This window comes from Arachis hypogaea, chromosome 17 (genome assembly GCF_003086295.3).
Source record: "Arachis hypogaea cultivar Tifrunner chromosome 17, arahy.Tifrunner.gnm2.J5K5, whole genome shotgun sequence".
Lineage (NCBI taxonomy): Eukaryota > Viridiplantae > Streptophyta > Magnoliopsida > Fabales > Fabaceae > Arachis > Arachis hypogaea.
Window position 1 is genome coordinate 25,994,895 of NC_092052.1, and position 18,418 is coordinate 26,013,312.

Genomic DNA, 18,418 nt, shown 5'->3' on the forward strand with positions numbered 1-18,418 from the left:
AGGTATGACAGCAAATTTCATCACATGTAGAAAAAAAAAAATCATCACTGTAGCGTTGGCCCATCTATTTGGTTGAATCATAGTACTAGAACGGATGGGAATAGAATAGAAGATGAGCTGGCCTGTTTGGAAGATGCCTCTACCAACATTTGTAACTTTGAAATAATCTTGGATTAATTTAGTAATTAATTTATTAATTTATTTAAACAAGTATTAAGAGTTTAAATTTTGTGCATATAATAATTAATTAATTTACAATAAATTTTTAAATAAATTTTAAATTTATAATTAATCAGTTTTTAGTTTGTCGAATTATGCCATACTATAAAAAACAAAACAAAAAATATTTATAACTTAGGTAACTTGAATGATTAACTGAACTTACTCTTCAACTTAAATAAGCCTTAGAAGTTCTACTCCCGCTTTATAAAAATAGTAATTGAAGTCTAACGACAAACCCCTTAAAAAGAATTTTGATCCCCTATAGGGTAATCATTAATTTATCGGCATCAACAACAGAGGGAAAAAAACATATGTAGCTTAGTCTTTTTGACAGTTTGAATACCTCTAATTGATTGAAATTCTCTTCCCGGAAAAAAAAATAAAAAAGAAAAAGAAAACAATAACTACCTATGCTACTCTTCGATTTATTTATTTTACATTAATCTCGAGTGCATTCAATAGGAGACCACATGGTTTAACCAAACTTCCAAATGGATTACTTACGATACATGATATATGTAAGTAATCTCAGTATTTTTTATTTTAAAAAAAAAGTACAAATGGGGAATTACAACTATAAATGCCTAATTATTTCTAAGAGGGAAGTGTAAGTTCCAAATGCTGCAATTGCAACTCCTACTAACACTATGGAATAATTGACGATCATTTCACATCCCAATTTCCCATAAGTTCCAGAAATCTTCAAGTAGCAAACACATGGCACTAGGAATGAAGCAGAGACACTTAACAATGCACCAACAAGGGACATTAGGTACCCAAAAAATGGAACAGTGAGTGCAACAACAACAGTGGTGAAGAGCAATATGCTACTAATTAGTATATGTGTGAGCTTTGGCCTTTTGTTGTAGTGTGATGGAAGCACGTTTTTTGTGGCATCCACAATTGGCCTTAGCATCAGAGCATATTTGGTTATGGGGTTAACCAAAGTTGTGTATATCGCCACTTTTGAACTCAGTTTTTCTTTTGGAAGGTTCAGAGTTATTTCTGATTCAACCTCTGATCCAAACATTAAGTATCCCAAAACTGCTGTTGCTGCATATACTAGAGTGCACAATGTGAAGCACACCAGCAACACCTGTAACAAATTAAAGTAAATGATACATGTAATAACATATAGTTAGGTGGGTTTGGAATTTTAAAACGTGCAAGATGGGCAGAGTACTTGGAAAATTTTGTCTCCTGGAATAAATGAATAATGTTAGCTTCTACTAAGTCTTGAACGAAAAAATATACCAATTTAGTGACTCTATCTTGACCAAATCGATTTTAATAATTATAATGTCAATTCACTTACATGGAGATATTCACTAAACAATGAGTTAAGTAAGAACTATTAGTTAAGTAATGAACTATCAGTAAAATCACCTTTTTTTTTTACTTTATTTTTTTGGGTTAAATTTTTGTGTTAATCCCAATAATTTTTTTAATTTTATCATTAAATCTCTATACTTTAAAAGATTTTAATTGGGATCCTACACCAATTTTAAATTTATAATTAGATCATTTTTTTAATAAACGTTAAAAAAATTTAAAAACGTTTTCATCCATTTCACACCACTAGCAATATGCCTTAACATATTTCATTAAATTAAATGTTTTTAAAACGGAAAGAATGTAATTACAAATTTAAAATGATATAAAGACTCAATAAAAAATTTTTAAAATAGAATAATTTAATTACAAATTTAAAAAAATTATAGAAACTAATATAATAAGTCAACATTTTTTTAATTAAAAAAATTAGGATTTTTTTTCTAAATTATATGCACTTACATTAGAGAACTGATGCTTGTTCTTCATGGAAGTGTAGAGACTTGGAAACACAGGATGAGAACTGTAGCAAAATGCATACAAGCTAACTGCAGCAGGAACTCCCTTCCAATTAAAGAGTACTCCTTTGCTATGAAGTTTTGTTCCATCAATTGTACCATTCCACAACAATGAACATAGAAATATAATTGATGCTAAGGCCCCAGTTGCTGACACATATGATAGAAGCTTGCTTAGATCTTCCAACCATACCGTTGGGAGAATAATCAGTGCTGAAATTAGAACAAAACAATGTGTTCCAGTAATTTTCAATCCTCCAATATCCACATGAAAATGAGATATTAATTTGTTCAAGTTATCTCCTTCAAGAATCAAGTACCCTGTTATGACCAAATAAAGTTCACAATTCATTGCAATGTTTACAAGTAACCTTCCTTTGTCTCCAAATGCTCTTTGACCAATGTCAGGAAGAGATTCAATAGTGGAATCTTTGTCCATGCATCTTTTGATTAGTAAGCCTGTGTAGCATGCTGCTATGGATATCATGAACAAAAAAATTATGCTTAACCAACCTCCTGAGGCTAATGCAAATGGTATAGACACTATACCAATTCCTGAAATCCAACAAGTATTAGTTAAAGAAGGTTATGTTATATTGAAATTGTAGAAATGAAAATATTTTATTAAAAATAAGAAAAATGTTAAAAAATATCAGAATTTATTATTTTTAGCTATTTAATTAGCCATTAATGTTTAAGAGTATGGAATAAAATATATTGTTAAATAAGACTAGCTTTTTTAACTTGAATAAGACTCTTCTTTATTTTTAAAATAAAAAATTAAAATAGTTTATATTATACAAAGTGTTAGGTAGCAAATACAAGGATTTTTTTAACTAATGCATTTTTTTTAATTTAAAATAATTCAATCCCTCTTTTTTTAGCTGCGTCCCTGTTCATATCTCGCTTTCATCTCCCATTTTTTTCCGCTTTTTTTTTTTCTCTTGGATATGGTGAGTTACAAAACACACCCAAAGGAGAGGTACATGCATCACGTCTAGATTATATTAGATCGATGTCACTCCAAAGTATATATTTTTATATACATTTATATTTACTAAAAATAATTATTTAATATTTGGGCTTATTCCATCACAGAAGCAAGAATATTGGTGTTTGTCATCATGTAATAGTACTTGTATATTTTATAATGAATTTTAACTATAAAGTAATGGAAAATGACACGTGAAGTTTTATGTTATTTTTGAATTAGACAAAATTATTTCAAATATTAATCAACGGTTATGTTAGTGTATATAAAAAATTGGTTATTAAATTATTTATTTGTATAGATATATATTAAAATATAAAATATATATTAAAAATAAATTAAAAAATATATGTATTTATATACAAATACATAGTAGTTGATTTAGTAGTTATTTTTTAATGTATATATAATATTTTTTATTAAAAAAATGTCAGTTTTTTATTAATCAAATTATAATTTTCTTATCAGAAAAAACAAGCAATATTATTCTACTTCAGGTAATAAGAATCCATGATTAGAATTTTGTTATTTTAATTTGTTCATATATAGTGCATGATGCAAGTATTTTCCAAACTTTAAGATTCCAACGGTATGTTCTCTTGAAAAATCAGTCAAAGCATTTAACAACTCTTAACTATATAATTAAATTGGAACAACGTTTCTAACAACTTGCAAACAGAATCCTTGAGTGAGTCGAGTGAGAATGTTCTTAATTTCTATAACATTAACTAGATAGGTTGTTATGGAGGAAAAGTCCTCAAATAATATAACCCCTTATAACATACTTATTATTTCAATACTAAATAAATTGGAAAAGTATTTTCGGAACATCTAAAATTCTGAATTATCATCCGTTGTTGTGTGAACATTCACTCACTCATTCTGAATTTATTACCATGTAATAATGTAGTATTAATATAAGGAACAAAAAGAAAGTTGAAAAAACTAACCCGAAATTCCATTAACCCCGTGAAAACAGGTCTTGGCAAATGATGTGGTTCCTCCACCATTATTGTTGCTAGAAGGGGACGTTGTGGTTGAGAGACTCTCCATATTTTGGGGAAGTAGTGGCCAACAAGGTTCAAGTTAATAATGATAACACAAAAGGACTGTGTCCTTAATTAATATTTATAGACCTTAGCTTGCTACATAACCACTGAAGAAAAAAAGATATTGCCTTACTACATATAATAATATATTGCCATGCATGCTATATATATATATATATATATATATATATATATTACTATTAAAATATTAATATAAAAAAATATTAAAACTATCAGAATTTATTTTTTTTTTGTCATCATTTAACTATTGATTTAATTTTTTTAATTTAATAATATATTTTATTTTATATTTTTAAATATTAATAATTAATTAATAGTGATAAACAATTGAAATTAGGATTTACTTTATAAATTGAAAAAATAATGTTGGGAGTCATTGCTCATTTTACGAGAGAGTCTTTGTGAAAAGGGACTGAAAAGTAAAAATAACAAATAAATTTATAACAAATGTCATGATTATACTTTAAAAAATATTTAAATAAATTAAAAATAATAATAGATATTTTTAATAATAATAAATTTTATTATTTTTTTATAAATATTATTTATATTTATTTTAATTTTTACAAACTTTTTTATTGTTGTTAATTATAAAGCCATTAAATTTTTTTCTTGTTTATTACTAATGTTTAGTTTAAAAAATTTAATAATATTATTACAGAAATTAAGTAATTGGTAATTTCATAAGGTACCTAGTAACCACATATTCATTTAAGTTAATTAATGTTACTAGTTAATTTAAATTCGAATTATATATTATATATTATATATTATTATTATTTATAAAATTTTTTGAAATATTAATTTTAATTACTTTAATTAATTAATTAAATAAAATTATATTAAAAACTGAAATTAATTTTTTTAATAAAAAATATTTTAAATTTTTATTTATTATTTATAAATATAAAAATTAATATAAAATTATTTTTTATGACAAATGGGAGATAAATACTTTCATGAGTAGAGATGGTGATTTAATATTCCTCGTTAATTAATTTTCTCTTTCCAAGAAGCTCTCTTGCTTGGTCAGCTAGCTTATATTATAGGTATTTTTCCTCCCTAAGCACGTGCACGGATGCACCTACTTATTATACATTATTTATTTTTATGGACAAATCATGATACATGGCGATTAAAATATTAGTAGCAGTGGCCATGTATAGAAATATATATTTATTATTTTATAGGAATTTTTATTATATTATTATAAATAAATTAATTATTTATCTATTATGAATATGGCTATTATATTATGATAAATTTTATTATTTTAATAATTAATTATTTAATTTAAAAATATGAATCAATATGTATAAATTTATGAAGTATAGCTACTTTTTTGAGTTACTGTGTTTGTATATCGGACACATTTTAAATACGACACTTGTTTGACATGTATGTCTTTTGTGTCTAATCATATTTTAATAAAAAATAAAATTTTTTTTCTAGATACATTTAAACACATCTAAATATTATCACATGTTAGCATATCTAGTCTTATTCTAAAATTTAAGATATATATTCTTGAAATGAATTTTAAAATAATATATATTATTAATTAGTAAAATAAAAAAAATTAAATATTTTTTATAGTTAAAAAATATTTAAAATAATTAAAAAATTAATTTATAATGTGTCCACATTTTTTATGTCGCGCCTCCTGTTTATGCATCACAAGTATAAATATACACAAGAATATAATAATTGATTTACTAACTTATTTTTAGTGTAATAAAATATTTCTATATTTTTGTTTTTACGCCTAGTTATTCTACCTTATGCTTATACTTCTTAAAAAGAATGTAAAAAGATTCCAAAAGAATTGACAACTAACTATGTGTATATAGGAAATTTTTTTAAATAAATTATTTAATTATTTTAATTACTGAAATATATAATTTATAGTATATTATTAATTTACATTATATTAATTTATCTTATTTATACAGTAAATGAAATAATTATGAACATATGCCGTTTATACTATAAACGAGATATATGAAATTTTTATAAATAAAATATATATTTGTAAATATAAAAATATAATTTTTAAAAATAATAAAAAATATTAATAATTTAAATTAGACTAAAATTTTTAAAATAAAATATTTTAAATAATAAAAAATAGATAATTTAAAATAATAAAAAATAGAACATGGACAGTTCAAAAAAATAAAAAACATAAAAAAATAACTACACCACCAAAAGTAACCATGAAACATTGATTCGCTGACAAAAATAATCATATGAAAGATCAAAACTCTTCGGATACCCACAATTAATTTGCTCCGTTTGTCAAATGTAACTAAACGTTAATAAAATGTTGTTAAATTATACAATGTGTTCACATCCATTACAATGTGGTAAAAAAATGCCTTACGTGGATTTTTTATTAAAATTAAAATTGCATTTATTTAGTTTATTAAAAAAAAAGTGTTACTCCTTCAAGCATTGAAAATAGAAGAACAGCAAGAAGTGTTACTCCTCCCTTTTGAGCGCGAAATCAATCATGCCCTAACATAACAGTTTTTCACCTTCTTCTTCTCTAGCGTAATCCCATTGTGCTTTGATTCCATTCCTGCGACAACATTGGAGAAGCAGGCCCCGTGTTTAGAGGTGATCTCTGTCATACTTGAAGGCTCTATGAAGAGTTTTAATCTTTTATGATTACTTTTGTCAACGAATCAATCTTTCATGGTTACTTTTAGTGGTTTAATCTAAAAAAATTTACAAGAGAAATGCCATTTGGTGAGAGGGAAAGTGAAGGTTTATTCGGGCAACTCGTCTTCTCCGACGGTGGAGTTTTGTGCCGGCGACCTTGTCACCATTCCCAGTAGACTCAGTTGCACTTGGGATGTAATGGCTTCGGTGGACATGCGTTACAAATTTGAGTTAATTTAAATGGGTTGGTTTTTAAAAAAATAATATGCTAATTTTAAATAAATAATTTTAAATTACATTATGCGTTCAGTAATTAATCAGTTAAAAACTTAAAATTGTTTATTTTTTTTGTTATTTTGAAATTGTTTATTTTTTTTATTATTTAAAATTATTTATCTTTTTTATTATTTGAAACGTTCAATTTTTTAAAATTTAGTTCAATTTAAATTATTAATATTTTTTATTTTTAAAAATTATATTTTTATGTTTATAAATATATATATTTCGTTTATGGTATAAACAAGATAAATTAATATGATATAAATTGATAAATATACTATAAATTATATATTTCGATAATTAATATAATTAAATTATTTATTTAAAAAAATTTTCTGTGTACACAAATACACAAGAAAATACAATAATAGCAGTTGCATAAGAAGAAAATAAAAAAGAGAGAGAATGATATGAATAGAAGAAAAAGTTAGAAGGAAAAAGATACCGAACAAAAAAAGTTTTAGAAAAAGTAGGAAAAAAAAAGGTGGATATAAAATGTAGATAGTAGATAGTAGGCTGTAGATTTGCACAAAATTGAAATAGCATTTTTCTTAAGATTTAATAACATAGAATATATGTTAAGATAATAAGGTTATTATTATTGAATGTTTTAAATGTTGTTTTAAAAAATATATTAAATATATTAAAATTTAAAATTTTAATATCTTTTTTTCAATTTATAACCTTAAATGGTACAAGTTAGTTGGCGAAAATTAATTTCATTATGATGCTCAGTATAATATATATATTGGAAATTAATGGTGATATATGTCGTTATCATCAAACATAATACATTATGGTCGTATTGTTATTTTAATAAAAAGGTTTTGGCAATAATATATACACATTTTGTCTTTGACGAATTGATTCAAGAAAAATAAATAAAAAATATATATATTCATCTCTCCTGTTTATTGTTATTGCAATTTGTCACACCCATTTGTATTTCTGTATGTTTCAGCCGTCACATCTTAGAAAAATTACAAATTACATCAGTATTAATGAGTTTAAAAATATTATTTACACATTAAAATTAATTATTATATATTTGTATAAAAATATACATATATTTAATTTATTTTTAATATATATTATATAATAATAATAGATTTAAATAACTAATTCTAGTATACATTATAGAACTATTCACCACAATGAAACCTTTATTTAAATTTTTTTAACCGTTAGTTAAATTTTTTTCTTATTATTTTAGTATTAATTTTGTTGAGAGAATCTTAATTTTCGTTGAATTTAAGAATGGGATATAAATAAAAAAAATTTCAATTATATTAATATATCGATATTATATTTTAATAAATCTTAATTATTAATTTTAATTATATATATTTTTATAATTAAAATTAAGCAGTTAAAAATTACTACAACAGTGATATACTGACATACTTAAAAATTTTCTATATAGATATAGTAGTAGTCATTATTATGGGGTTTGAGCACAACAAGAAAACTTTTCAGCTTTTCAGAAGTAGTATAACGTTGATGTAGCATAACAATGGCACACCTCTAATACGACGAACTGATGCAAACAAATTATTTTCCTTTGCTATAAAAATATCTTTTGTGTGAGAAAAAAGTGTGATTGAGTCTGTTCTAAAATTCAACCAAGTACAGCAGAATAGAAAATAATATAAATATATTATCCTTTTATCAGAGGGAAACAGCCAAACAGGAATCAAATTTATGTTTCCGAGGGTCGGAGACGGAAAGTGAAAAGTGAGGAATCCTGTTTGGTGCACTGCACTTGTTTCTTCTCTATTGGATGGAACCGTGTCCAACACTTCTTTCTCTTTCTATTAAAATATTATTGTTTTTATTTGAGTTTAAACATTTCTAATAATATATTATATAAATGTTTTGTTTCATTTTTGTTGTTCCTACACCTAAATAATTAATGTTTATTGTAATAAATCCTCCAGAAACAAATGTTTATATGTATTTTATATACTTTTTATAGAATAATTGACACCAAAATAATTATTTTACTGTATGTAATGTAATTAAAAATTAACCACCACTTTGTTTTTGTACTTTTGTTGCAATTTTTATTATAAATTCAAATTTAATTTGATTATATTATTTATAAAACTTAATTAAATATAATTATGTGATTTGTGTATATTTCTATAACAGTCTAATTTATGATATTTATTTTCAAATTATTTTTATTGTAATTTTTGAGTAAAGATTCAATTTGACTTTTGCCGACTTTTATAAAAGATAAAGTATTTTTTGTTAAAAAAAAAATCAATCCTTAATTTTTTTTATTTTGGGACAACACAATTTTTTTAAAACATTTGTTAAATAGTAACAATAATTATTTTTGTGAAAAATTTTATTTGTAATTATTTGTGAAGATTTAAATTCTATAGAGTTCTTTTTAATAATAGAACTAATTATCACTGTCACTACTATCGTTTTTTTCATTCTCACCATTATTATTTTTACCTTTACTATTTTTAGTGTAACCATTCTTTATTATTATCATTATCTCTTTTGACATCATCATCATCAACACTAATACCATCAACAATAATATGCTCTTCTTTTATTTTTTGTTGGATGCTATTTTTCCTTTTTAAAGGATCTCTGTACTGTGATTTTTTTCTTGCGACATCATTTTAATAATGGTCTTTTTCTACTCAACCACTACCACTGAAAGAATTTTTTAAAAATAAATTTATTAATAATTTGTGAAAATTTTAAACCCCACAAATTACAAATAAAAAAATCTCCTGTAAAACTAATAATTTTTATTATTATTTAACAAATTTTTTAACAAAAAATTATATTGTCTAAAAATATAAAAAACTTAATGTCTAAGTATTTTTTTGGACAAAAACCACCTTATCTTTTATAAAAAAAAAAGACAAAAAAAAATATTTTTAAGAACTTTTACAATTCTTTAGGAATAAAATATTTTTAAGAACTTTTATATATCAATATAAAAGAAAACTTTATAGAGATCAAAACAAAAATTTTTAAATAGTTTGGGTTAAAAAAAATTATAATGGAAAAAAATAAAAATTCATAACTCTTATATGTTAAAAAACTTATTTAATAATTTTTTTATTTATATTTAAATTGTTCAAATATATGTTTAATTCAGGATCTCCGTTTTGGAATTAGGGAGATATTATATTGTGGCAGAGTCATATTATAATGTAGCAAAGCTAGATTTTCTATTTTGGATATTCGAGATCATTCGTTGATACTGTTCTTCATTCTGTTCTGATCTGAGTTATATTTTATTTACTTTATAATTTAATAATTGTGCCAACAATATTTCTTGAAACTTCAGTTTAAGAATATATTTGGTAAATATTTTATCATATGACTGACGATGAGCAGGTGGTGCAATTGTTGCCACAAACGTGTTCATTGTGTCTTATATATTAAAGAAAGAATAAATGAATAATAATGAACAAACCCTCTAATAATCTCACATTTATAAAACAATTTTTTTTAATTTATTAAAATATATAATGTATATTTAGATTAGAAAATTTCTCTACATATATTTATTATTTTAATAACCTTAATATTATTTTTTAAATAAAAAAAGAAAGTAGCATAATAATTTCACAAATCAATTTGGTGTTGTTTTCTTTCTCCTGCTCCTTGATTATTTTATCCACTAGCTAGCATGGTGCCATCTGGATTCATATACATTTTTGAATATATTCCTGAGTGGCCATAATTGAGTTAGAGTCAAGAGTGTCATGCTCATACATTCATCCTCTCTGTGGAAACATCCAAGTTTCAAGGATTATTATTGGAACCATTGGTTGTCACTTGTGAATGCAAGAATGAGAGTAAAAATTCAAGGCTTTGGATTAGTAAGTACTTAGTAGGAGTTAAATTTCTTATACTCGGTGTTTTAACTTTTTTATTTTTTTATTTTTAAGGTGTGTTTTTTTTTTTAAAAGAAAATATCCGAGTTTTATACAATCATTTGTGTTATATTTTCTAAAAAATTGCAAATGTTCGAAAATGATTTATTTTGTTAAAGGAATACTATGGAAATTACTGTAAAATAGAAAGAGTAACGTAATTTTTGCATTGAATGAATTAGAAAGAGTAACGTAACAAACAAAATGCACATGCACCTTAAAGTATAAACCAAGATTTTTTTTTATTATTTTAATTAGCATTGAAAATTCAAATCTCACTCTATAGTTTTAAATTTTATTATTAATGTTTTTTACTTATCTATATTGAAGACACCTATTGTCCTATTCAGTTCATTGATATGAATAAGTGTTATATATATTGCCACTTGTATCAACAACGACAAAATTACACATAAAATTTTTATTCTTCAACGTAAATTTTTCACAATTTACGTGGTCTATAGAGTTTTATGTGTATATTTTAACAACCTTATAATCCATAGCGGTTACATAATAACGCAAAAGATCGAATTATAAACAGTTTACAAATATTGCATATATATGTATAATTTTAAAGTTTAATTGTTTTAAACATGTAATTTGTCCATAAATAAATTTATTTTCTTAAACAAATAAATAAATAAATAGAAAAAGACAAAAATAAGAAAACCATGGCCTTGGAAGCTAAGAATGTATTTTTTTTTTAAACAATCATGTTAGACGAATATTAAAAATTAGTCACCTATAAAAATACATATTTGTATTAATGAAAAAAAAATTGATTATGATGTTGTAAGAAATTTGATTATTCAGTTGTGAAAATTCTGATTATTCTAGTAAAAAAATTATTTAAAGTGACATCTATAAACACTAAATATAACTAATTTAGTTATTAATTTGTAGTATATTATTTCGGTTCTGTTAGAAAATCAACTAAGAATATAGCTAATTAATTTTAAAATAGAAAATTTATTATAAAGAAAACAATTCTCTACTATTTTTAATTTTTTAAATTTTAAAACTAAAAATACAAAAAATTGACTTGAGTTAGCTCATAATATAGTTGGTTTTCTAAATTTTTTCGTATTATTTTAAAAAAAAAATTGAAATACATTGTTATCCAAATGTACAACACTCAAGTCAAACGTATATTGTATGTTTCACTGAGTTTTTAGATTGGAATACTTGGATTGAAGTCTTTGGAGATGAGAAAGGCTTGTGTTACAGAATTTGCAACAAAAAAAAGATAAGAGAATATAATTGCTCAACTACTCTTCAAAGCATGTGTGACATATATTTTCTTTTAATTTTAATTTGTTGTCGTCAATTTAACTATGATGTGCAAAATAGGTTATTAATAAATTTTTTATAGAATACAATAAAGAATACGTAATTTGTTTTTACTCTCATATAGTCAAATCTTATATCAGTGAAATTTTATAGAATAATATTTTTTATTTTTGTCTGTACACAAAAAAAAAATGTTGGGATAGAGAAGATAAAAATAATATACTTGAGGATGAAATGTTATATGAATTGTTGTATTATGTTTTGCTAATCTAACATCTTATTTATAAATATTGAATTTATGCATCAGCGTACTTATGAAGAAAAACATTTTTTTATAAGATACAACTATTCCTATGTTATTCTTTCTTCGTACTCTGGTTTGATTCCATTTTTTTCTATGTTGATTGGTATACAAACAAGGTAGATAATGGTAGAATAGCAAATAACGAGTACCAAGAATGTGGGACATGTAAACTCCAAACTACACAAAAAGGAGACGTTATGCCAACCATAGGAAGAGTTGAAATCCATTTTAGCTCGTGAAATTTTGATCCGACCTCAATTTCGATTCTCAAATTTTGTTATTTAATTAATATCTTAAATATTAAATCGTATCTTACGTTTGTTTCTATAGTTATTTCTGTTAATGGAGAGTTGATGTGACACGTTAAATTAATACGTAAAAAATTTTAAAACGACGCTGGTTTATGTTCTCTTCTAATTTGTACTCAATATGACATTGTATAAAAACTTTGTTGGATTAAAAAAGTTGGATCAATCTATAGATGAAGACACAGACTTAACTTGATCCTTCTTCTTCCTTCTCTTTTTCTTCTATTCTTTTTTCCTACATTAATATTTTTGTTCTTCTCGCCTACTTGACTGTGAGAAAGGAGAATTAGAGTAACATTATTTGTCATGTATTGAACTGTTGGATGAGGTTGTTGAACAAGTAGCATTACCACGAAAGGAAATAACAAAGATCAGGTTAGAAAGTGAAGTTTTCTTTTACAAATTTGTTAATACTCTGTTCTTGGCTTTCGTTTCGGTTTTTGTATTGCATTGTTTTTATTGAAGCAAGTTGTTATTTATATTTAGGGCATTGAAAGTTGTTGCATGTAAATGATGCTAGGGTTTGTTTTTTGTTTTCGTTGTTGAAGAAGAGAATGTCATCTGTATCTTTTGTTATTTTTGGATAAAAAAAGAGAATATCATTTGTAAATGTATTGCTTGTATTTAAAAAATTTGTTGTTTAAAAAACAATGATGCTCTATTTTGTTGTTTGGAGTTTGAAACGAGTTAAGCCAATATGCTTTGTTTTTTAAAATCATTATTGAGATTTTTGTTATTTTGCATTGTTCATAGACGATGAGAACAATTGTCAACTTAACATGCCACATCAACTCTTCGTTAACGGAGATAACTATAGAGATAAACGTGAGGCACGATCCAATATTTGGAGGTGTTAATTGGATAACTAAAAATTTGGGGGTCAAAATTGAGATCGGATCAAAATTTCAAGGACCAAAATGGATTTTAACTCACATTGGGAAGTTGCATTGCTTAAAGACATATAAGTAACCACACAAGAGCTTTTTTTAAGATAAGAGTTTAACATATAGATACAAATTATTATTAATTATTAATATATTCTTAATCTCAAGTTATTATTATTAATATATTATTATTAATTTTAGTATATTATTACTAATATATTATTAATATATTTATTTTATTATTATTAACTATTACGGTTATGTCTCTCTTGTCCACATACAGTACACCAGCAAAAAACACAGATATACTGTGAATCCATCTCATTCAAGTAGTGGGTTAACTTTGGTCGTCCTTTAGTCGCGTGCCTCAATGTTTAATTGGTGATCATCTTCGCTTTATCATCTCTAGACCATATAGATGGGTTATCCATCGGAATAAACTCGCCTCCGCAGACCTTATAAATTTCGGACATCTTGTACACGTCATATATACACATACTTGCCAATCAAGACGCTGTTTAGCGCAACATGCAAGAACGTGGCGTTAAGGAAGTCGCTCGACCTAGAAATGGCCACAATCGCAATGTCGTTGTGCAAGTTAACAGTATATATAGAACCATCTCGCATTTCAAGAACCTCAAATATCTCATTGCATCTGTCGAAACGGTTGACAACAATTTTCTGACCGTTGAAAACTTTCTTCAATTCCTTTAGTGTAAAATTCTGAATACGTGAATCCATTGCGAACGTGCTCATGAGCCTCGACGCTCTTTTGAGTAAATAATTTGTTTAGCCGATAGAAAGTAAACCTAACGATGGCAGTCACAAGAAGGTTGCACGTGCTCTTTAAGCCTTTAGTACTTTTTGTTGTACTCCTGCTCCGTCCTAAAATAGCCTGTAAAACAAACCATGTAATCATAAGCAGACACCACAAATTACTAAGAATAGGACCATAACGGCAAATTCAAATACCTGTGTTAACTACGAGTTTATGCAAGTATGGAGTCTTAAACCTCCTTAAGAAGTTGGACCCGATGTGCCTGATGCAAAACATGTGCCACGCTCTTGGTGATGACTATGCACCGTTACTGCGAGCTATTGCTACATCAATAAAGTTATGGCGATCAGAAATAATGCCCACGCCATCTCGAGTAACAATATATCTTTGGAAATTAATAAGGAAAAACTCTCGCGCGTCTGCTCTCACCCTCCACAATGGCAAAAGCAACCAGGATAATGTTTTAGTTCCTGTCTTGTGCCACCGCGACTAAAAGTGTACCTTTATATTTTTCGTAAAGGTATGTGCCATCAACCAACACCAATGACTTGCAGTGTCTAAATTCTGTAATACACAGATAGAACTCCAAAATACCTGATGGAGAACTCTTACACTATTCACCTCCTCACTCTCATGATAAACAGGGAGAATTTTTATTTGAATACAAGACATTGGCATCTTCGCAACCATTACTTTTAACCACATTGGCAAAGTCTGGTAAGAAACTTTTCAATCATCGAAAACTTTTGCGACAGATTTCTGTTTTGCCAACCAAGCCTTACGGTAACTTACAGTGTAGTTGAACCTGGATTGAACTTCTGCAATAATAGACTTCATCTTTATTGATGGATCTACTTCAACCAACAGCTTAATAGCATATGCAATTGTGTCTTAGTCCAACTTGGCATGATCTTGTGAAATCATCCCTATAATGCACGTGTATTTGCCATTGTATCTCCTAATCTCCCGACAACCTTTCTTTCAAATCAACCTAGCTCAAATAAGCCAATCTCTTCCTGTACCACATCCCTTGCATTTTGCATAGAATGTTTGTGGTTCAGACTCGTACACAGTCTAATCAACTCCTCTAGAGATAGTTAGCTTTTGATTGCAGAGATCATCGACTTCCTAGAACCAAATTCCATTCCGACATTAAATTCACAATCTTCTGCCGCAACATTGCCTTCATCTACAAAATGCGAATCACCGTTAGTCAGTCAAGGCTAAATAAAGAAATGGTAGTGGTAACTTTAATTAATAAACATAACATACCAATATTCGCATAGTCAGAAAATTTTAGGACATGCATGGCTGTGTGTTAATGTTGCAAGTGTGAGGAGTGTATAAAGTTAGTTCTACATCAAAGAAAGCAAGGAAGAGTGAGAAGTTTATAAGACGAGAGACCCATTAACTTACAACTTTAAGGTTTTGAGTTGGATATGGTGTCTTCTCATCTTATGTTATCTCACTTGATTCCTCCCCGAAATCTTTTCGGTGGTCGAGAGCTCCCCATGGTGGCCCAACAAGTGATATCAGAGCCGATGGTTAATTAATTTGGTGGTTTTAAAGGGTATTCAAGGTGAAGCATCAAAAGTCTTCCCGGAAAATATGGTCCGGACAGCGTGTCCCGCAGTGTGGTGTGGCAGTGTGATGGACGAATACTCGTAGTGGAAGAGATAGAAAGAGGGGGAGTTGGTGCTTGATGTGGAGGCTCACACTTGAGGGAGAGATTGTTAATGTTACAAGTGTGAGGAGTGTATGAAGTTAGTCCCACATCAAAGAAAGCAAGGAAGAGTGAGAAGTTTATAAGATGAGAGACCCATTAACTTACTATCATAATGTTTTGAGTTGGATGTGGTGTCTTATCATCTTATGTTATCTCACTTGATTCCTCCCTGAAATCTCTCCGGTGGTCGAGAACTCCCCACGGTGGCCCAACAAGTGGTATCAGAGCCGATGGTTAATTAATTTGGTGGTTTTAAGGGGTATTCAAGGTGAAGCATCAAAAGTCTTCCTGGCAAAGGTTGTCCGGGCAGCGTGTCCCGCGGTATGGTGTAGCAGTGTGATGGACGAATACTCGTGGTGGAGGAGCTAGAAAGAGAGGGAGTTGGTGCTTGATGTGGAGGCTCACACTTGAGGGAGAGATTGTGAATGTTGCAAGTGTGAGGGGTGTATGAAGTTAGTCCCACATCAAAGAAAGCAATGAAGAGTGAGAAGTTTATAAGATGAGAGACCTATTAACTTACTACCTTAAGGTTTTGAGTTGGATGTGGTGTATTCTCATCTTATGTTATCTCACTTGATTCCTCCCCGAAATATCTCCGGTGGTCGAGAGCTTGACAAGCGGACAAATAACGGTCAAAAATTACCAAAAGTATTTTTTTCCAAATCAACGTTGCAAGTACAGTCTTGACCGACGAGATTTCCGCTTATCGAATTTAAAATGTGTCACAAGTGAATTAAATAACCGGCAGTAAAATTTTAGGTCGTTTCCCTAGGAGTTGACACAAAATGCAAATTATTGGTTGTGATTTTCCTGGAGATTTTCAAAGTTTGAGAACAAGGAAAATGAATAACTAAATAATTAGTAAGAGTTGTAAAATAATCAATATAAAAAGTCTTGGTTAGGAGGCGAGAATTGGAAATTCTATCCTTATTGTCTTTCTCAAGAGTGATGGTAAAAGCTCATTGATCTCACTTAGTTATCCTCTAACAAGTGAAGGAAAGTCAAGTGAAACAGTTAATCTTAGCTCACAAGTCCTAGTTACTTCGTAGAGAAGAACTAGAGTTGGTGAGTTTGAGGCTGATTAGCAATTTCCAATTACTGATTAATACTCGGGTATAACAATTCAAGTGACTCCAATTATCAACCCCAACCAAGTAAGAAAATCTACTCCATTATATTGGATGACATTTTCTCAAACACTTGGTGGGCAAAATTAAAAGACATGATAAATATGACAAAATAATTTGATCCAAATCAGTCTCAGCTCCATCCCGGTCTCTAGTATGTATTTTCGGTCTTGAAACTGGGTCCAAATCAGCCCAGAAAATGGCCCCCAGCGAGTTCTGTTAATTGCAGCACGTGACACTCGTCATGCATACGCGTCAGCCATGCGTACGCGTCGGTGGGCTTTGCACAAGGTCATGCGTATGCATCAGTCACGCGTACGCGTCAGTGAAAAATGGCTTGATCACGCGTAGGTGTCAGCCATGCATGTGTGTTGCCTCCAGCCTCTCAAATCTTCAAATTCTTGTGTTCCTTCCACTTTAGCATGCTTCCTCTTCATCCTCTATGCCATTCCTACTCTATAATTCCTGTAATCACTTAACGCACATATCACGGCATTGAATGGTAATGACAGAGGATTAAAATTAGCAATTTAAAGGCCTGGGAAGCATGTTTTCAATCATAGCACAAAATTGGGAAGGAAACTTAAAAACATGCCATTTACATGAATAAGTGTGAGAGTAATTGACAAAACCCACTCAATTCAGTCCAAAATATATCATAAAATAGTGGTGTGTCAAATCTCCCCACACTTAAACATTAGCATGTCCTCATGTTAAGTTTATGTGAGCCAAAAGAGTAAAGGAAAAATGGTGAGACTTATGCAATGCAATTTATCTATAAGGATGCAACTACATGCTAAATGCTTCTACCTACTTGGTTAAAAGTAAACAAATTCTCCAAGAACAAACATAAACTAGATTCCACTAATTTAAATCTCAAAAATGAAGTACAAGTAGACTTGCAAGAAGAAAGCTCATGAAAGCCGGGAACAAAAAATCGAGCATTGAACCCTCAGTGGGAGTGTATGCACTCTAATGACTATAGTATTTGAGGGTCGACTCTCTCGGTTCTCT

At 27.8% G+C, this 18,418-nt stretch overlaps 1 protein-coding gene across 2 annotated transcripts in view; it reads right to left on the reverse strand.

Annotated features, from left to right (window-relative positions):
* Positions 1 to 627: 627 nt before the first annotated feature.
* LOC112766678 (amino acid transporter AVT1I-like) overlaps positions 628 to 18,418 on the reverse strand; it is a 61,008-nt gene continuing 43,217 nt past the window's right edge. Inside the window, exons 1-3 of one of the 2 annotated variants that reach the window (XM_025812576.2) lie at positions 4,014 to 4,207; positions 2,017 to 2,627; positions 697 to 1,318 (exon numbers count right to left, since the gene is read on the reverse strand). In XM_025812576.2, coding sequence (XP_025668361.1) covers positions 797 to 1,318; positions 2,017 to 2,627; positions 4,014 to 4,116 — 1,236 coding nt within the window. In that variant the 5' untranslated portion in view covers positions 4,117 to 4,207 and the 3' untranslated portion in view covers positions 697 to 796. Of the gene's footprint in view, positions 1,319 to 2,016; positions 2,628 to 4,013; positions 4,208 to 18,418 lie in introns of those variants that run through there. The other variant, XM_072222618.1, reaches the window with a different exon arrangement.